At 28.4% G+C, this 20,919-nt stretch overlaps 2 protein-coding genes across 5 annotated transcripts; one reads left to right on the forward strand and one right to left on the reverse strand.

Annotated features, from left to right (window-relative positions):
• Nucleotides 1–571: 571 nt before the first annotated feature.
• On the reverse strand, nucleotides 572–6,441 carry LOC119600937 (bifunctional purine biosynthesis protein ATIC). Of its 3 annotated transcripts, none has more exons than XM_037951539.1 (5): nucleotides 6,294–6,441; nucleotides 2,660–2,759; nucleotides 1,517–2,589; nucleotides 886–1,456; nucleotides 572–803 (listed from the first exon to the last, which is right to left on the reverse strand). In XM_037951539.1, the coding sequence occupies exons 2-5, from the start codon at nucleotides 2,676–2,678 to the stop codon at nucleotides 760–762; spliced, it is 1,707 nt and encodes a 568-aa protein (XP_037807467.1). In that variant the 5' UTR covers nucleotides 2,679–2,759; nucleotides 6,294–6,441; the 3' UTR covers nucleotides 572–759. The 3 variants fall into 3 exon arrangements, with proteins under 3 accessions (XP_037807467.1, XP_037807465.1, XP_037807466.1); XM_037951537.1 differs by having other exon boundaries at nucleotides 896–1,456; nucleotides 6,294–6,440; XM_037951538.1 differs by having other exon boundaries at nucleotides 896–1,456; nucleotides 6,364–6,395.
• A 1,572-nt stretch (nucleotides 6,442–8,013) lies between these two features.
• On the forward strand, nucleotides 8,014–11,108 carry LOC119600939 (protein YIF1B). Of its 2 annotated transcripts, none has more exons than XM_037951541.1 (4): nucleotides 8,014–8,198; nucleotides 8,614–9,170; nucleotides 10,184–10,570; nucleotides 10,633–11,108. In XM_037951541.1, exons 1-4 carry the CDS (start codon nucleotides 8,165–8,167, stop codon nucleotides 10,867–10,869), a joined length of 1,215 nt encoding a protein of 404 aa, XP_037807469.1. In that variant the 5' UTR covers nucleotides 8,014–8,164; the 3' UTR covers nucleotides 10,870–11,108. The 2 variants fall into 2 exon arrangements, with proteins under 2 accessions (XP_037807469.1, XP_037807468.1); XM_037951540.1 differs by having other exon boundaries at nucleotides 8,019–8,213.
• The last annotated feature ends 9,811 nt before the right edge of the window (nucleotides 11,109–20,919 follow it).

Below are 20,919 nucleotides of genomic sequence, written 5' to 3' on the forward strand. Positions count from 1 at the left end.
TCTGAGAAAACTTCAAAAGAATTAGGAAAAAAACGTAATTTTTTTCGAGGTAGTCTGAAATTTACTCATAACTTTTTACGTTGTGAACCGATTTTGCTGATTTTCAATACCAAACTGCTTAGGATAATAATAAATACTTTGGGTGAATTTGGTTGATTTCCTGTACTTAGTTTTAACATGAGCGTGTTTTACACAGACAGACAGACGGACAAACGGACATAAGTAAATCGACTCAGAATTTCATGAGGACCCATGAAATTTGTTGGGTTTTAGATGAATATTTCTTGGTGTTACACACGGAACGACAAACTTATATATACCCTCTATCACCACTGATGGTGGTGGAGGGTATAAAAAAGATTCAGAAGTTGGGGATTTTTATTGTAAATATATACTGCATTTGAAAATAATATTTTCTTATGACAACAGATAACTGACACCTAGATTTCTTTAATATTAACTCGTCCTTATTCAAACCTCTACCACCGCCATTTTTCTTCAAACCCTTAATTTGATTGAACTAACACATTTAACATGAAACTGTTAAAGTGTTAATAAAAATATGTTTTAATTTAGATTAAAATATTTTATTATTGTCTTTTTACTGAATAAATCTCAAATATGAATTTACTTAAAACTAAACGAAAAGATTTGAGCGAACAAGAAATTATAAACAAATAAAATTAATGATGGAACAAACGTAAATTAGTGTGAGCCATAATAATGCCATGTTCATCACAAGCAGCAATGACACCAGCATCATTGGTGGAACCAGACGGACTGGCAATATAGGATACGCCACTCTGCAAGAGAAGTTAAAAATTAATAAAAAAAATCATTTATAAATATAAAGTTTATATTATAAACAAATGAATATAAACTTGCTAAAAATCACCAAGTGAGCACGATCAATGTTATCTCTGAAGGGGAAGAAAGCATCAGAACCTAAGGCAACGCCTTTCAATTCCTTAAGCCAGGCAGATTTCTCTTCTGCGGTAAATTGAGCAGGTACTTCTTCATACATGGCTTCGAATTGAGCGAAAGGCATATCCTTGCCCACGGTACCATTAACAAAGTTATCAATGGCATTTGAGATTTCAGCGCGCTTAACACCAGCCTTGAATTTCATGCCAGCAACACGGGGATGTTGTCTTAACCACCAGTTATCAGCCTTTTCACCAGCCAAACGTGTGCAATGAATACGAGATTGTTGACCAGCACCAATGCCAATAACTTGACCGTCACGAGCATAACAGACCGAGTTACTTTGAGTGAATTTCAAGGCAATGGTGGCGACAATTAAATCGCGTACAGCTGCTTCGGGTAACTTGTTGTTTTTAGTAACAACATTTGTGAAAAGTGAAGGTTCGATAACGGCGTCGTTGCGTTTTTGTTCCAAAGTTAAACCGAAAATGGTTTTGCATTCCAAAGCAGAAGGCTCATAAGAGGGATCCATCTGTAATAATAAAAGGAATTAATAAATCGTTATTGGTACTTAAGTTTGCACAAAATATACCTCCAAAATACAGTAAGCACCGTTCTTCTTTTTCTTTAAGATTTCCAAAGCAGCAGGTTCATAACCAGGAGCAATAATACCATCAGACACCTCACGGGAGATGATTTTAGCAGTAACAACATCACATACATCGGAAAGGGCAACAAAATCACCGAAAGATGACATACGATCAGCACCTCTAGCCCTGGCGTAAGCGGTGGCAAGTGGGGTCAAAGAATCGTACAAATCATCAACCATGCACAATTTAGCTTGTTCCCGGCTCAAAGGATTACCCACAGCGGCGCCAGCGGGAGAAACGTGTTTGAAACTAGTGGCAGCTGGTAAACCCAAAGCCTTTTTCAATTCTCTAACCAATTGCCAACCGTTCAAAGCATCACAGAGATTGATAAAACCAGGAGCAGCATTTACCACACGCAAGGGTAACTTTTCCAATTGTGTGAAAATTTGTGCAGGCTTTTGATGGGGATTCATACCATATCTCAAGTTGAGTTGAGAAACACCATTCGAATATTGTTTACGGAAATAATCGGAAATGGCATCATCATAGGTGGCGGTATGGGTAAAAGCTTTCAAAGCCAAAAGTTTACGGGTCTCCAAAGAGGTATCACCATTTTGTTGAATTTCTGCGACAACCTTGGCATAATCTTCAGCCTCACAGATAACAGTAACACGATCGTGATTTTTAGCAGCAGCTCTCAAGAGAGTAACACCACCAATATCGATGTTTTCAACAGCATCGGCCACAGTAACATCGGGCTTGGAAACAGTATTAACGAAGGGATACAAATTGCACACTACCACACTGATATAATCGAAATTTTGTTTTTCCATATCAGCCTGATCGGAGGGAGTAACACGAGCTAAGATGCCACCATGCACAGCAGGATGGAGGGTCTTGACACGACCACCCAACATTTCAGGAGCACCGGTTATATCAGAGACATCCTTAACGCTAAGACCAGCATTGCGTAGAGCGCTAGCAGTGCCCCCACTAGCCACCAATTGGTAACCCAAACCATTTAAGGTTTTACCAAAATCAACTAAACCGGTTTTATCCGAAACACTAAGGAGAGCTGAAAGTAACATTCAATTAAGAATTATTATCTTTGATATAAGTTTTTAATAATTTGCTTATTTACTTACCAATACGTTTAGCAGCCATTTTATATTTTTTGTTTATTCTTATTAAATTTTAATGTTAATTTAAAAAAAAATATACTCCGTTTAGGTTTTAATGCCGCAACTGCAATTGCAAAAGTATTTCAAATTTTAAATTGTTTTCCACAAGTCAGTTTTGTCTCATTAAGTCCGTCTTGTTATTTTTCATTATGTTTTTAATCAATCGATTTTATTGACCTTTCTTATAATCGCCCTGGTGATAAGCCTTAAACGTCTATACATGTTTGCAGAATTTATTTACATTACAATTAACCTCTCCCCAGCTAGGAATTATCAGTAATTTGAAAATATAAAAATACCTCACAACAAGATCATTTTTGCACAAATATTATTTGAAAATAAATTGTAATTAAAATTTTGTAGATTTTTTAACAGATTTACATCATTCTGAGTTTTTTTTTTTTTTTGTTTTTAATAGTATGAGACTAATTTATAAAAATGTTTATAATAGATTTTTTAAAAAGAGTTTTAATTTAAATTTTGTATTCGAATTTAGGTTTAATATGAAAAGAAACCAAATTTAATAATATATTTTGTGTGCAAAAATAATAACTTAATTTGCTAAATTGTCTAGACAGTCCTTAGCTTTGATATCACGCTTTTTAAAACTTGAAAAAATCACATTTACTTAAATTAATTTAGAATTTTCCTGTATTTCATATTTGACTATATTATACGAAACACAAAAATTAGAATCGAATGTTTTTTTTGCTAAAAATTGTTTTAAGGGGTAACTATCAACCGAATGGATATATTTTTGGCCCATTTGGTCCACAATTTTGGGGCATTTATACCATCTTTTCATGTAATATCATTAAAATGGCGATTTTTAGCAATATTTGTATTTTTTTCTCCTTTTTCCCAGAGATAAAACCAAAATTTGTTATTGGGATTTAATATACCCCTTGGGGTATCTAAAAATAATATTTTTTGTTACAAAAATCTGTATTTAAACGTTCCAATATATATTATTGGAATCATTCTTCTATCGCTAATTCAATTTTTTGGAACTCAAGTCCATTTTTATAATACCAGGGTCAAAAATTTTCGGGGAAACTTGTCTTCTATATATTTTTTTAGATATCAGCTGTTATACATTTTAAGTTTTCAATATATTGTGGAAGTGTACAACTCCAAAGCATGCCTCGAAGAAACGCCATTCAATATAGTGGAATCATTCTTTTTATAACCATTGGTCTCTAGGCTGAATGTCACCATATCATTATGGTCTAACTCAAAAATATTGATTTCTGTTTAAATATTATCTACTATGATCAAAATAAACCCAAAATTTTGGACATACAGCGTTTTTGTAATGGGTAACATAATCGTGAATGTTATGAGTAGTAAAAACTGAAATCTACTGTATAGGATGACATTTTGTTAAGGCATGTTTTTGAGTTGTATACCACTACGATGTCTTGAAAATTTAAAATATATTAGTGCTAATATCTACAATATATACTAGCTAACTTTGTCGGAAAATATCGATCCTAGTGGTACGAAAAGGGACTTAAGATCCAGATAATTCAATTAGAAACAGAAGAACGATACCAAAAATATATCTTGGAATGTTTAAGTACAGGTCCTTATAACAAAAATTATTATTTTTAGATACCTCAAGGAATCTATTAAATCCCAATATTAAATTTTGGTTTTATCTCTGGAAAAAGAGAAAAAAATGGCAAATATGGTCAAAAATCGTCATTTTAATGATATTATATGAAAAGATGGTACAAATGCCCCAAAATTGTGGGCCAAATGGGCCAAAAATATATCCTTTCGGTTGATAGTAACCCCTTGAAATAATTTTAAGCAAAAAGACCATTCGATTCTAATTTTTGTGTTTCGTAAAATATGGTCAAATATGAAATACAGGAAAAATTCGAATACTTTTGTGAAGTAATTTTATGGACTTTTTTTAAAAAAAGTTAAATTTATTTAAGTAAATGTAAATTATCTAAATTATATGGAGTGTGATATTAAAACTTAGGACTCTCTAGACAATATGTCAAATTTAATTATTAATTTTACACACAATAAATATTATTAAATTATGTTTCTTTTAAAAGTACACCTAAATTCGAATACTTATGTGAGACACTGTATGTATGTAGGTACCTATTTATCAGCAATTAAAACAAAAACAAATAACAGTGTCTTTTCGACTATATTGAATCTTTGTACCCTTCATCACAAGATGAAAATAAAATTGATAACAATTTTGGACAAGAAAGAAAATTTGTGTGTAAAATATTTAAAAAAAAAAAAAGTTTTGGAGAAATCTATAGTTCTGTATAAATCTAAAAAATCTCTATTATAGTTAAGATCAAAAAATATAAAACCCAACCAATCTCCTCAGTGAAAACATTACAAAATTCTTAGAAGATTTAAATTATATTTTGATTTTGAATTATATCAAATTCAAAGAATTGTTGTTTACCTCATCTGTGATCGATCAGATATCAAACAAAAAAGTCTTTTATTGTAATCTCAAAAGGTATTTTCGAAAATTCAACATTTTGTTCAAGAAACTGGACAAAACTAATTTAGAATGTTATCAAAATTGAAATTTAAATGGGAGCTATAAACAATTATAGACCATTCATCACAATTTTTTAAATTTTATATCGCCATGATTATTTATATTCCATTTATAACTAAATTTAGGTTATTATGGACTGATCAACAAAAAATTCAGCTTATTCTGACTTTTATTTTTATTGTAGTTACCTACTTTTATTTTTTAATTCTGTACCTAGCATTTAATAACTTCAAACAGTTTTAATAGAATTAGATCTTGGGGGAAGTGTTATTGTTTAGAACATGATTTCGTATGTCCCTCAGATTTCTTATTTCAATTCTCTGGGGGGGTTATTTTGTAATTTTTTATTGATTTTCATAAAAATTTAAACTATCATTGTATTTCAATTCAAATACATTAAATCTTTTTCGTTTAACACCTACATATGTATATTCTAAAACTTTTTAGCTGACCCTCGTAAAAAACCCATTTACTATTCTCTCACGCACATTTGTTTTCAAAAGAGAGCCAACTTTGAACAAAAAATGATCTATGAATTTTTTTTTTTTTTTCAATAATTCCCTTCTTTTTTTAATAACTAAAGAACAAATTATGGAAAAATACACAAAATTTCCCAAACACACATGTGGGCAAAACCTATTGGATAAACAAATAAGTTGAATAGACACGATTTTCGAAACATCTAAAATAAGTATCTGTTTCCAAGAGCTTACTACGTCTAACAAACCATACAAGAAACCCACGTGTTGCTTTACTATAAAAACCTGCTGGAAGCTAAATCACATTTAATTTTCAATGAAAATTTATCAAGTAGTTATGTATTTATTCAAAGCAAACAATATTAATAAGTTAATGTTACGAAATTGTAGCAAAATTTATAATTAAATATCCATATTGCAAAAATACTTTTTTTACTAATTCTCCATAACCTCCCACTTACTGTTCATGGTATTGTTGTCTTTGAAGTTTTTTATCCAGTTTAGTTTTGTATAGTCAATCAGTATTTTAGTTTCCATTAAACTTTTATCGAAATTTGTTTATTTTTACACTTACCGGTTAGAAATTACTAAAATTTTTATTGGCAAATTTTAAATTTTATTTAAAACTACGCAATTGCACTCACTTTGAATTAACCGGTCTCACTGCTAAAGCACTACTAAGCTGATAGTAGTGGTACAGTGCTGTTATTTTGGTACTAAAAATGTTAACCGAATCGCTAATGTTGGTGGTAGAGGGACAAATGGGAAAATTTAAAACGATTTTATTAACTAAATTAAAAGTTGTTTAACATTAGTTTTTGTTTATCAAATAAAATAATTAAAAATTCACTTTTATTCATTGTTTTCAATATAAAGTCCCGAAATTACAAAAAAATGTTTGGTAGTGTTTTATAAATTAGAGCTTCTCGATGTTAATCGATGCATCGTAAACATCGATGTTTTGGTTTCAATTCGAAAAGTCGAAGTCGACTATTTTGTTCCAAAAAAGTCGATAACTCGACTATCGTCTATGAAAAAAGTCGAAAAGTCGACTTTGTAAATAAAAGTCGAAAAGTCAAAAAATAGGAAAGTCGAAAAGTCGAAAAATGTTGAAAAGTCGAAAAAAGTCGAAGAAAGTCGAAAAGTCGAAAAGTCGGAAAAAGTCGAAAAGTCGGAAAAAGTTTAAAAGTCGATAAAAGTCGAAAATTTTAAAAAAGTGGAAAATAGGTCAAAAACTCTAAAATAGTCGGAAAAACTCGAAAAAAGTAAAAAATAGTCGAAAAAAAGTCGAAATAAATCGAAAATAGTCAAAAAGTCGTAAAAAATCAAAAAGTCGAAAAGTCGGAAAATGTCGAAAAGTCGGAAAAAGTCGAAAAAAGTCGAAAAAAGTCGAAAAAAGTCGAAAAAAGTCGAAAAGTCGAAAAAGTCGAAAAGTCGGAAAAAGTCGAAAAGTCGAAAAAAGTCTAAAAGTCGGAAAAAGGCGAAAAGTCGACCATTTATATAATACTAAAAGTCGAAAAGTCTAAAAGTCGACTTTTAAATAAATGAAAAAGATCGAAAAGTCGAAAAATCGACTTTTCATAAAATGAAAAAAGTCGAAAAGTCGACTTTTCGTTTCAACTATAGAACCCTAATAATAATAAGTAATAATGTTGGTGGTAGAGGGACAAATCGGAAAATTTAAAACGATTTGATTGTACTAACTAAATTAAAAGTTGCTTACCATTAGTTTTTGTTTATCAAATAAAATAATTAAAAATTCACTTTTATTCATTGTTTTCCATATAAAGTCCCGAAATTACAATAAAATGTTTGGTAGTGTTCTATAAATTGACTTTTGAACTAGTAAACAACAATCTTGTTGGGTTCTATAAATCGATTTTAAAATAACATATTGTCGGAAATTTCGAAGTCGACTTTTTAGTCCACTCAAAATTGATAAGTCGACTATCTTGTAAGAAATTGTAGGAAAAAGGTCTAAAAACGGAAATAGTTGAAATTTATTGCAATTAAATTAGTTGCAATTTGAAGCAAAAATGTCAATTTTTATATGTTTCAAAACTCTAAAACTCGACTTTTCATAAAATACAACAGAATCCCAAATTTATATCTATATTAAAATAACAAATTTTTCAATTTCTTTCATTTTAACTATAAATTTTCTCTCAGTGTCACAGCCGATAAGCCCAAACAATTGTAAACGTCATCCATCAGCTGTAGTCGTCGTTGTAATGCATGTTTGCATAAATTAGTACTAATTCTACACAACTCGTGCAAAAAAGTAGTAAAAGTGCTAAAAATAACAACCGTTTAGTAACAGCGGCTATTGGTGATGTGGTTAAAAGAAGAATTATTGCATTATTAGAAATAAAAACAGTTTTTTTAATAATTTTATCAGCTAAAAACACATTTAGCCTTTAAAAAGCTAAAAACAAGAAACTCAAAATGTATAATAATCCAAATTCAGGCATAAGGAATCGTAAGTGGGAAAATTGTAAGGAAAAAAACCAAGGAAATATACGCAAGTACCACCACCCTTAAATAAAGATTGTTATAAGAAAAAATGTTAAAACTAAGTCCACAAATGGCAACAAATAGCTGTTTGTTTTGCATTAATATTTATTGAGTTTTTGTTAATAGAATAACTTCTTGGTTTTGCCTATTATTTGTTATAAAATTATGACGAATTACTAACAGTGTGTTAGCCAAAGCAATAAAATGTCTAACGCCTATCATGACATGTTTTCCTGTATCTGCTGTCTTTAGCCTACGTTGAACCTCTACTATATTGTCCAATGTTTGTAGCTTGCAAAATTCCTTTGTTCTTTTGCCTTGTGTTAATGATTGATTAATTGTAAAAGAAATGTTACTAATTTCATATAAATTTTGTTAAGCTTCCGGTCCTGGTCGTAAAGTTCAACGTGTTAGTGATGTTAATGTTATGGGTCCGGCTGCTCCCATGCCAAATGCTTCACCCTATATGCAGCCCGCAACTGGTCCCACTGTTTTGGATCCTATGATGCAGTCTGGTGGTAATATGGGTGCTGGCTCTTATGGTGCCCCCCTACAGCCAATGCAACAACCACAGGGGAATGCTTACAATAATGGTGGCATGCCTATGCCAAATCAAAACTATGGTTACGCCTCACCCTCTCCCCAACCCCAACAACCTCCACAATATAGTTCTGTACCTGGAGGAGCTCCATTCGGTTCTCAACCACAACAGCCGGGAGTTGCTGGTCAATTTCCACAATTTGCCATGTTCCAACAACCGATTGTCCAGGATATGGCTATGGAGTATGGTCAACGTCTGGCCGATCAAGGTAAACAATTGGTAGAGAATCAATTTACAAAATGGGTTCCGGTGGCCAAATTGAAGTACTATTTTGCTGTCGATAATAATTATGTGATTAATAAATTACGTTTGCTGTTCTTCCCATTTACACACAAGGTAAGATTTAGTAATATTATTTTATAGGGCAGTTTTAGTTTGAAGATTTTCGGAAATACTTGAATAATTAAAATCTTAAAATTTTAGTTAAATCAATAAAAAATTAATTTTTCGAAATCATAGCATGAATTAACACTTACTTCGTCACTTCGAAATTTTATTATGTCTCTTAAAGAATTCGATGCCGATCAAAGGAGATGTTATTTTCATAAAAGAGAAAATACAAATTTAATTCAGAATGAATCCATTTTCAATATTTAAAATGTTATTGAAATCTATTAAAAACTTGAGTCTTCATTAAATTTTAAAACAAAAATATATAGTTTTTGTATACCTATTAGAAATTTAGAGAAGCTAAAAAAACCATTTGAATAATAACTTTGGAATTGAAACCATTCCTATTTTAAATCCTTATAAATAGCGATGTCGATGTAGCGACGTCAGGCAAAATTCTATCAGACATGCTTTCGAAAAGTTTTCTTTTTGTAACTGGTTAAATCTTTATATTAATAAAGAATATATGTGCGGGAACCTATGCCGAAATCGATTGAAAAGTCTAAAATTGGGTAAAAAATATCTTTTAACATTTCGATCGAATCTTATATTCTAGAGAAAATTTTCTATCCAACGAGAAACATTTTTATCAAAGGACAAAGGCAATGATCATATCAAAAGATATATATTCGACCTTTCATTTGATATATAATTCGTCCAGAAAATAACTAGAAACAATATATTATATGGGATTTTGGGTATTTTACATTTACGCACAGAATTTGGGATTTTTTTATAAAGTTAAAAAATAAATTATGAAAAATATTATTATTAAACAAAAATACTGCTTGCAGCAGTAACATGCTACACGATTCGATATCGAAATCTGGATTGGAATCTGAATGGATTTTCTCGATATTTCAATTTTGTGGCATACCAAATTACTGCAATAATCCCTTCAATTAATATTCAAACATTTTTAATATCATTATTATATAATTCATATTCTTTCCTTACAGGACTGGTCCCTAAAATACGATCAAGAACAGCCCGTCCAGCCACGTTACGATATTAATGCACCCGATTTATATATACCCACGATGGCTTTTATCACTTATGTTGTTGTGGCTGGACTTATGTTGGGTCTACAGAATCGTTTCACACCCGAAAAACTAAGCATTGAGGCATCGAGTGCATTGGCTTCAAGTATTTTTGAATTGGTTGTTTACTCGATTACTTTGTATGTGGTGAATATTAAAACGAATCTAAAAACTTTGGATCTATTGGCATTTTCGGGTTATAAATTTGTTACAATTGTGGCATGTTTGCTGGTGAGCACACTGTTTCATGGTTTTGGCTACTACATGGCACTGTTATATTGCAGTTTATCCTTGGGCTTCTTTTTGGTAAGATTTAGTTAAATATATGTAAATAGGATAAATATACTAATTATTTATTTTATTTACAGCTACGTACTTTAAAAACAAAAGTTTTACACGAATCTTCACCAACAAATCCCAGCGGTGCCATTAATTATGATCCCTATGGCAATCCCCAACAATTGGATTATACTGGCGGACGCAAAAGAAAACTATATTTTCTTTTCTTGGTCGTGGGCGGTCAAGCATTTTTGTCCTTTCTATTATCGAAACATTTATATTTTCCCGATGCCGCCACCTTAGAAGCTAGAAACTTACAATTCTAATTTTTTACTCAACTCATATTTTTTGAAACATGTGTTTTTAGTTTAAATATTTCTTTTTTTGTTTTTTTGCAATTCCTTACATTTTTATAGTTTATATTTTTCTATATAATTCCTTTAAGAAATCATAGTAATTCTTAAAAAGAATACTTACTTAATAAACGAGACAAAGGGAATTAAATATCTTCCCTTTTGTGGTTTACGTGTGAGAAGAGAGCTGAGAAGAACATTTTATTAAGGAACAAAATGTTTTGACTTTTTGTTGGAGATGCTACAGATGATGTTTAAGGACTTTAACCCTAATATAATTTCCTATTGCATTTTCCCTTATTTATGTTGGTTTGTGTAATATACTACATACATGTGAATTTCTAACATAATTTTTTAGTTATATTCGAAATAAAAAATGTATATTTTCATAAATAATAAAGAAATAAAATTTAAATTTTTGGAAAATTTAATTTTTAGGTTATAAAAGTAGAAAGAAGTGTGTAGTGTAATGATGGATCGATTTCAAAAAATAAGCGAATCTTGATAAATGTTGAAAAAATAATCAATAATAAAATATTAAACAAAAATCTTACCTTGAGAATAATATATATTTTTTTAATATAATTTTATATTAATATTTTTGTATTATACAATTATACAAGGTTGGTGCTACCGATACCCGCGCGTTAAGTGTTAATACAATAAAGTCGGCCAATCTATATTATACCCTACACCAGAATTAATGAATAAAAAATTATTAATGTAATGGAAATGATTTTATAAGAAAATTTATAAGTTTTGTAGCCTTTTTTGAATGAAAATGAGGGATATTAGAACAATAATTATTATAAAAGCAAAAAATCTGTTCAAATTTTAGCTAAATGTCGATATACTTAATTGATTTATATATTGAAGTTTTAAGGATATTATGAACTGCTCATTATAGAATTCGCTAATGAAATTATTGATTAATTGATAGTGTGTAGTTTTTAAATACACACTATCATACTATAGAAATAAATACATTTTTGTTAAATACACACAACTGAACCGATTTACCGTCACGTTAAGATTATTTAACCGTTGCCACAGAAATACCGTTACCTTTTTAATAAAATTTCGTCAATTTTTTAATGTTTCGACGTTCAAAGAACCGATTTACCATTACATCAAGATAATTTTTTCATTGCCACGAAAAACTTGTTACGGTTTTAATAAAATTTCGTTATTTTTGAAACGTTTCGACGTTCAATGAACCGATTTACCGTTACGTCAAGATAATTTTATCGTTGTGGCATAAAACTCGCTACCGTTTAATTTAAATCTCGTTAATTTAGAAAAGTTACGACGTCCAACCTTTATTTTATTTAATTTTTTAATAATTATTTTTTTTTATTTCTTTTTTTTTTTATTTTACCACAATATTACATATGTAAATACTTGATTTTTTAATTAAATAATGCATTTTTTCTTTTAATAATTGCCTTTTACCTACTTTTATTTATTTATTTATTTTCATTAAAAACTTTAATTTTTTTAACTCACTTCTTTATTGATTTAACATTGATTTTATCTACTTTTCTTTATTTATTTTCATTACTTTATTTAATTTTTTAATAATTATTTTATTTTTAAATTTTACCACAATGTTACATATTTTCAACTTGATTTTATAATTTAATAATGCATTTTTTTAATAATTGCCTTTTACCTACTTTTTTATTTATTCATTTTTTATTAATTTAACATTGATTTTGCCTACTTTTCTTTATTTATTTATTTATTTTCATTGAAAACTTTAATTTTTTTTAACTCACACTTTTTGATTTATAATACATACATACATATGTATGTATTCATATACACACATTTCTTCTTATACGCCGTAGATAAGGTGATTTCTTTCAATCTAACCTCAATTAAAAAAAACCGCCAATTCTGGCGCTTAAATTTTGCCTTTAACATAAAAAACGGGTGCTCCGCTGGCACAATTGAGACTTTTTCATCAACTAATACACACACATTTAAACACACTTATGAGATTTTTTCTTATAGCCATTTTGACGAACATTAAAAAACTTAACAATTGAATATTTCACATATTTTCATAAATTTTTTAACGAAATTTTAATAACCACTTATTTAATAATACTTTTTTATTAACTTTTCCAAATTTTATTTATTACTAAGCGAATTTAATTTTTTTTTTAATATTAATTTGGGAAAAAACTTATCTTTAAGTAAAACGCGCACTTGTTAAACGTACTAAAAGGAACTAAAAAGAGAAGTACAAGTGTATGCATAATATTGCACTACACATACAATTAACTAGAAATAAAGAAGAGAGCATTTTATTTTATGCGCATGCGTTAAAATATAACGTTTTTTTTAATGCAATTTTACTCTCTTTTATGAAACAAATTTCCGTTTTTTTTTATCCTTCACTTATTCTAATTAGTACTGTCAACTTAGTGCTTTTAATAATATTTGGCGTAAACAAGTATTTAGTAACCCCCATATTCATAAACATATTAATCGTGTATTTTAGGTATATTACGCACATTTCACCTACAAAACAGCTACAATAAACCATCAACAACTTAATTAAGTATTTATGAACGTGGTGGAAAGCAATGAAATACAATTTAATTTATTTATTTTAATAAAATGTACTGAGCATAGGGTAATAACTATTTTACAATTTTTGAAAATTTCAAATCGGCCCTATCCATTTTACATGGAGTATAAAAAAGTATATACATACGTCGAAAAATTACTCACTTTTTCCCCTAGCGTTAAAAAAGTTTATAAAAATTAAGAACCAAGTGTGGTTCAATTCGAAAGTTATAACCACCCAAAGTTAACTGAACGGAATCCTTTTTATTACTGCGCTTAAAACACTTTTTAGAGTATATTTTTGATTTCTCTGCAGATAATAAATATGAAAGTGTGTTTTAGATATCCAAGTTTATAGGAATATTGAATTATGAAAACAATCAAAAAATATATAAAATTATTATATATAAAACTAGTGTATATTATACACTTTATTTAGAATTAATTCTTTTTCAGCATTTTTGTTCGAAATTATTAAGATTAGAACAAATTATTAGACACCGTAAAGGAATTATTATTTTATTTATCCATACATACCTAGACAAAAACAGTCATGTGAAAGATTTCGATAATTTTTTTATTTCAGTATATATGCCTTTAATGGTCATACATCCACCCACCAAATTCTAAGAAGATATCTTTATTTATTCAGAAATTATCATGGTATTTGATCATATAAAGTACAAGTTTTACGAACAAAATCAGTTATGTGTAATAAAATATTCAAATTTTAAAATAATTTGCTCCAAAATGCTTCAAACAAAATCGGTTATGTGTAGCTTTTATTAAATATTAAATTATGTAAAATTTATAATCATTTTGCCGCACCTATAATCTGTTGAAATTTTTTTGTACTCGTGATATACGAAACAAGCGGATAATTCCGTACTCTCCGTAAAATTAAATTTGCGATCTCTTGAATTCCTTATAATTCAGTTCTATGCAGAAATATACGTATGAAATATGTACATTAGAGGTGTCCAAAAGAAATATGAATTTTGCTCAGATGTGTCTTATTTTGTTCATTACGCCTAAAACTTATTGGCGTAAAATTTTAGAAAAATCAGATAACCGAAACCCGTGTCGGAAATCGATTGAAAAGTGTAAAATTGGGTAAATAATAGGACTTTGTTATTTGTCGCTTGATATTAATATTTTATACATTGTTGGAAAGATAATTTTCTTTAGAAGAAAAGATTTAATCGAAATTTTAAGAAAAGGTAATTTTAATGTCACGATTTTTGAAGAATTTAAAAAAGTGCTATTATTTACCTAATTTTACTCTTTTCAAAATTGTACACCAGTTAGCTTTAGATAATAATCATCAAAATAAGGCCTATCTGAGCAAAATTTATATTTTTTGGACACCTCTAAAATACATATGTAAATTTATTTTTACATTTTTTAACTAATTCTAAAGTTATGTATACACGGTTGTTAGATCTTACAATATTGGCAGAATGTTCAGAAATATCTAACCACCGTCAATTTACAAACATTGTCTGAAATGCTTTTTCTGACACCGTTTCAAAGCAAACATTTTAAGTTCACACGATTGTTAGACATTTTCTGAACATTTTATATCATTTTGTATCTATGTAGTAATGATCGTTTATAAGCCAGGACTTTTTATTTTCATAGTTTAACCCTAAATAGCCTGAATTTTTTGTTTTAGCGGAAAAAAATTAATGTTATAAAACTTACATTTCTACATTTTTTGAGTTATAAGGAACCACCAGGCACCCGAACTTCCAAATTATTAATATTATAAAACATATGTACTTTTAAGGCAATAATAAGCAATTTCATTGTTAATGAAGACAATTATATTGGGATATAAATATAATATATAAAACAGTTCTTTACTGATGAAAAACATGATTTTATGCCATATTTTCGACATCGCACTTTTGTCTGGGATGAATAATTTGGATTTTTCATCGTGGTTTGCCTTATATTATAAATTTGGTAAGTGTATCATGTGATCTAGGTGAATATCGCTAGTTGACAATGAACAGAGATTGTGAGCCGACGTTTCGAAACAATTTCAACCCCAAGGATATTTGGTCCATATTTTCTCACTCGAATTTTAACACAAGATTTCATCAAGCAAAGACAGACTTCTGGCACAAATGCTATGCTTCATTTTGAAATTAATTAATCAAAAAACATCCCGAAAATATCGATTTTTATAATCTGATCAAAGTTTGGAAAGAATGAATTCTATTTGAAATTAATTATTAAAAATTTATAATTAATTCCCTTATATTTTTAATTCGGCTTTAAATTTTTGAATGTAACATTCTTTAAAATCATTCTTTGAATTTAAATTCTAAAGCTGAATTCCTCGGCTTTACATTCCATTGAATTAATTCCAAAGAGAATTCATTCTTTATAGGAATGAATTCAATTGAAGGTTCATTCATATTTGTTTAATTCCTTCTATTACAAATTGAATGAAAGAAAAAAAATTTAATTAAATTTTTAATATACAGAATGCTTTTGAATTATAAAACAAAACTTTCATTCAATCTATTTCAAATTGAATGGTTGAAAAATTTTTAAATTCAATTTGTAACAGATTGAATTCAAACAAAATTTATATCATTCAGAGGGAATTTAAAAATCAATAGGAATTGTTGAAATTTATTTTAATTCAATTTGTAACAGATTGAATGCAAACAAAATTAATTCATTCAGAAGGTATTTAACATTTTATAGAATTAGAGAATTAATTCAACTACATCGAAAGCTTTAAGAATTAATTCTAGGAATTAAATCAAAGGGAATGAGTTTGAAGAATTGTTAATTCTTTAAAATATAACTCAATTTCAAAAAAAGAATTAAAGAATGAATTCATTTAGAGATTTGAATCTGATATAGCATAAATTTTGAAGTATGGGTGCCTGGCGGTCCCTTAAAGAACCAATGAAACGTAAAATATTTTTTTTCTGTTAAAAGATGTATCGATCTACAACTAAAACTTTTTATCAAAAGTGCACGATATCACAAAAGTAAATTTTTTGTGGTAATCCACACTTTTGAACCTGGAAATGAAATTTTATTCCAATATTGAACAAAGAAATTAGTGCCGCTTGCAATTAAAAACATTTTAAAAGTCATAACATGAAGTTAACAAATATTTAAATAACCAAAAACTTAATTTTTGTTGGCTATTAAGGGTTAATATTAACAGGCTATTAAGGGTTAATATTAACGACTTTTAATTTTTTTTCATTTTAGTGCTTTTTAAAATGATGTATTGTCAATACTATGACTACTTGCAAAAAATATATGTGAGAGAGGGATTGAGAGAATAGAGTTGCCAAGCGTTTATTTATTAACTATTTCAGGTATAAGTTAAGGAAACGGAAATAATATGTATTTTAAGGGAAATGATTAGCAAATTGAATAAGTAGCGAAATCAAATCAATTACATTTTTTACAATATTTTACTTAACTTGCTCCGTAAAGTTTAAAATTTGCTGTTAAAACCATCTTGAAAAAGTGAATATTTATAAAAATATTTTTTTGTTTTGTTTAAGGTATGTACATATTTTTAGACTACAATATTGAGTATTAACACATTTTAAATTAAAATGTACATATATATTATGAAAATAATTAGGAATTTTTTTAGATGTAAATTACATACCGAATACGTTTGAAAATAAATGTTTTTAAATTCTTTTTAAAAATTTATGAATACCGACCGTATGCCAAAAATCAGTAATATTTTAGGATTTGTAGAAAACTACCCTAAAAAAATTATTGGAGTACATGATCCATTTAGGTAATCCCAAAACTATTCCCTTGTAAACATTATTGGAGTACATGATCCGTTTAATAGTATGGTTCTATAAATCGGTTTTAAAATAATCGAAAAAAGTCGAAGTCGACTTTTTTGTCCTAACAAAGTCGAAAAGTCTACTGACTATCTTATAAGAAAAAAGTCGAAGAAACGATTTTACAAAAAAAGTAAAAAAAAACATAAAGTGAAAAAAAGTCGGTAGGAAAGTCGAAAATAGTCGGGAAAAGTTTGAAAAAGTCGAAAATTCGGAAAAAGTCGAAAATTCGGAAAAAGTCGAAAATTCGGAAAAAGTCGAAAAGTAAAAAAAAAAGTCGAAAAGTTAAATAAGTTCGAAAAATCGACTTTTCATAAAACGAAAAAAGTCGAAAAAACGACTTTTCATATATCGCAAAAAGTTGAAAAGTCAACTTTTTCCAACTATAGAACCCTATTTAGTAGTCCTATGTAATGCAGGCATTGTTATTACTATTATTAATATTTTTTTTTTTTTTGAAAATATGTAATATGATTCATAGCATACAATACATAGGACCATGTTGTGGACATTGTACTCCCAGAATTTGAACAAGGGAGTACTTTTGAGACTACTCTGATGTAATGCATGGTTTAAGTGATCCTCACCTAGGACATCACAATGTTAAATAGAGTATGTTTTTTCATATATTAGATTAGTTTTGGACCATACTCCAATTAATAGTAATTATTAAGTGACCAACTTAATAACAAACTTAATTTTTTAACATTAAAAAGAAATTTTATGATTTTTTTTTTTGTTACTTGTTGAATTTAATTTTAAAAATTAAAATTTTATTGTGTTCTATGGAAGAAGTGAATTAAATTTGGGAAGGTGCTTTATTTATCATAGCCCCTATATATAGTTTAAATAGTAATAAATATGCAGGAATCCTAATGTACGTTTGCACAAGTTAGTTTTATCTACTTAGGAGTTATATACAAAAATATGGGTGCTATCAGGAAATATTTAATCATAGCCTCCATATATGGGCACATTATAAGTGGTTTAAAAATACTACTATAGCGATGAAATTTAACAAGCTTTATGGGAACTAAAATGTCTCTACAACGTTTTTAATTATTGGTCATACTCCTAATATTACCCCTCTGAAAGTAAATTATTTTATTACCAATAAACATACACAATTTATAAGAACCAAAATTTCTCTACAAGTTTTATGGGAACTAGAAGGTCTCTACAAAGTTTTTAATTATTGGTCCTACTCCCATTTAGGGTTCTATAGTTGAAACGAAAAGTCGACTTTTTTAATTTAGTTAAAAGTCGACTTTTCGACCTTTTGTATTTTATGAAAAGTCGATTTTTCGACTTTTTTCATTTAAATAAAAGTCGACTTTTAGACTTTTCGACTATAAGTATTTTATAAATAGTCGACTTTTCGACTTTTTCCGACTTTTTTGACTTTTTCCGACTTTTCGATTATTTTCGACTTTTTGACTATTTCCGACTTCTTTCGATTTTTTTCGACTATTTTTTTACTTTTTTCAAGTTTTTCCGACTATTTTAGAGTTTTTGATTTTTTTCCACTTTTTTTAAAACTTCCGACTATTTTTGACTTTTTTCTACAATTTTCGAGTTTTCAACTTTTTCTGACTTTTCGACTTTTTCCGACTTTTTTCGACTTTATTCGACTTTATTCGACTTTTTTCGACTTATCGACTTTTTCGACTTTCCGACTTTTCGACTTTTATTAACAAAGTCGACTTTTTTCACAGACGATAGTCGAGTTATCGACTTTTTTGGAACAAAATAGTCGACTTTTCGACTTTTTTCGACAAAAAGTCGATTGTTCGATTGTTCGATTGTTCGAAAGTCGATTTATAGAACCCTACTCCCAATATCACCCCTCTGAAAATAATTATAAAATAAAATACGATAAAAATTATATGATTTATTAATCACTATTTTTAAACAGGGACCGAAAATAATTCTTATTTTTTTCTTTCGAAAGAAAAGGTTACGCAAAAAATCCCTTTATTTTATTTAGGGACTTTTTAATCATTATTATAAGATTTATATTATTTAGGTCTCCGTAACCAATTAACATGAGAAATATATTTTTTGGTTATGAATAACTGTTATTAAGCAACCAATATTTGTTTGGTAATAGATAACCAAACTTTATTTAATTTATTTTTAGGTCCATATAAATATTAACGAAATTAAAAGGCAAATTAATTTAAATTATATTTTATTTATAAAATAAATAGACATTTGTTGCAAAACTGGCCGGTTCATTTACTTTGCCAAAGATATTTGAAAAAAATATAACCAATAAAATATATTTCTCTCTGGTATTGGTTACGAATTCACTATTAATTGTTAAATGAGACCTTTTCGTCATATTTCTTATAACCGTTACGTCCCTGTTTTAAAATATGATTCCAATCTCACGTTGAAAATAAATTTTGTTTTCAGTTTTTAGGTTTTGTGATATTATGTGAAATGCCCCTTATTAATTAAGACCAATTTCCGTTTCCTTACCCTACTATGTTATAAACAAACTATTGGCAACTCTAAACTCTCTCTCACTCTCTATTACATTTTTATCTAATACCAAGGCGCATTCATAAAGTAGTATGCAAGCGTGCTAACGATGTTATTGTTATTACTTTTTGTAGTGTATACTATTTGTCAAACTCTATTAGAAAAAAAATGACAGTTGGGATGTACTCTACCATGAGGAATATGTTTATTAATACACTTTCTTTATAGTACATAGGAGGAACCAGAAGCGATGCTGAGATTAAAAGAGTGGAAGTATGAGTAAATAAACCGATGTATAGGAATGTATTAGTGCAAAAACTGCAGGTGTTTGTTTTTGTAATATCCGTTTGTATGTAAAAAGATTTCGTTTTGCACTTGTTGCATCTCTTCTAGTTGTTACTCTATTAATGCTGCGTGTATGTATCTATTTTTCATATTAGTTACTTTTGTCGTCTCAACAAGTGCGTGTTTTACTTAAGAAACCGCATCTTCTCTTTGCTTTATTTTTTTTAATTTAATATAAAATTGCCGGTTTTGTTATAAAAAGTGTTTAATTAATTAGTGGTTTAATTGTATTTTGTTTAAAAGGTTTAGGAAAAAGTGAAAATATTAAATTCAATTTCTAATTAGAAAAAATCATATTTCGTTTAGTCATACGGCAAAATGGCCGTTATAAGAAAAAAGTTCTGCAATAAGTGTTGTTGTGAGTGTGTGTATAGAAAAGTCTCGAAAGTCTCAAGGCTAAATTGTGCCAGCGGAGCACCCTTTTTATGTTCATGGTTATGCTTGCAAAAATTTGTAGTTTTTTTTTTGTAATTTTAAGGTTAGATTGAAAGTAAAGGCGCGAAATTGTTGTTGAAGTAATGTATGTATATAAAAGTAAGAGAAAAAATGAAGAGAAGAGTAATTGTAGGAGTAAAAAAAGTAGTGTTAGGAAAATGTATGTTAAAATAAAAAGTATTAATGATAATTAAAGTTATTAATATAGTATTAAATTATTAAAAATATAAAAAGTTAAAAAAAAAGAAAAATGCAATCAAAATATGTAAAATAAAAGTTTTTTAAATTTAAATTAATAATAAAAAGTTCTAAATAAAAAAAGCTTAAATTAGGT

The sequence above is a fragment of the Lucilia sericata genome, unplaced genomic scaffold (genome assembly GCF_015586225.1).
Source record: "Lucilia sericata isolate MDLA Ls3-8-SP2 unplaced genomic scaffold, ASM1558622v1 Contig000129F_arrow, whole genome shotgun sequence".
Classification (NCBI taxonomy): domain Eukaryota; kingdom Metazoa; phylum Arthropoda; class Insecta; order Diptera; family Calliphoridae; genus Lucilia; species Lucilia sericata.

Excerpts from the sequence above, each read along its gene's own strand:
- LOC119600937 (XM_037951537.1), bottom strand. Across the intron at positions 1,457-1,516 it reads GTGCTTACTGTATTTTGGAG|ATGGATCCCTCTTATGAGCC; the intron begins GTATATTTTGTG and ends TTATTATTACAG. Across the intron at positions 804-895 it reads ACATTGATCGTGCTCACTTG|AGTGGCGTATCCTATATTGC; the intron begins GTGATTTTTAGC and ends CTTCTCTTGCAG.
- LOC119600939 (XM_037951540.1), top strand. The coding sequence starts at position 8,165 with ATGTATAATAATCCAAATTCAGGCATAAGGAATCGTAAGTGGGAAAAT. Across the intron at positions 9,171-10,183 it reads TCTTCCCATTTACACACAAG|GACTGGTCCCTAAAATACGA; the intron begins GTAAGATTTAGT and ends CTTTCCTTACAG. Across the intron at positions 10,571-10,632 it reads TATCCTTGGGCTTCTTTTTG|CTACGTACTTTAAAAACAAA; the intron begins GTAAGATTTAGT and ends TTTTATTTACAG.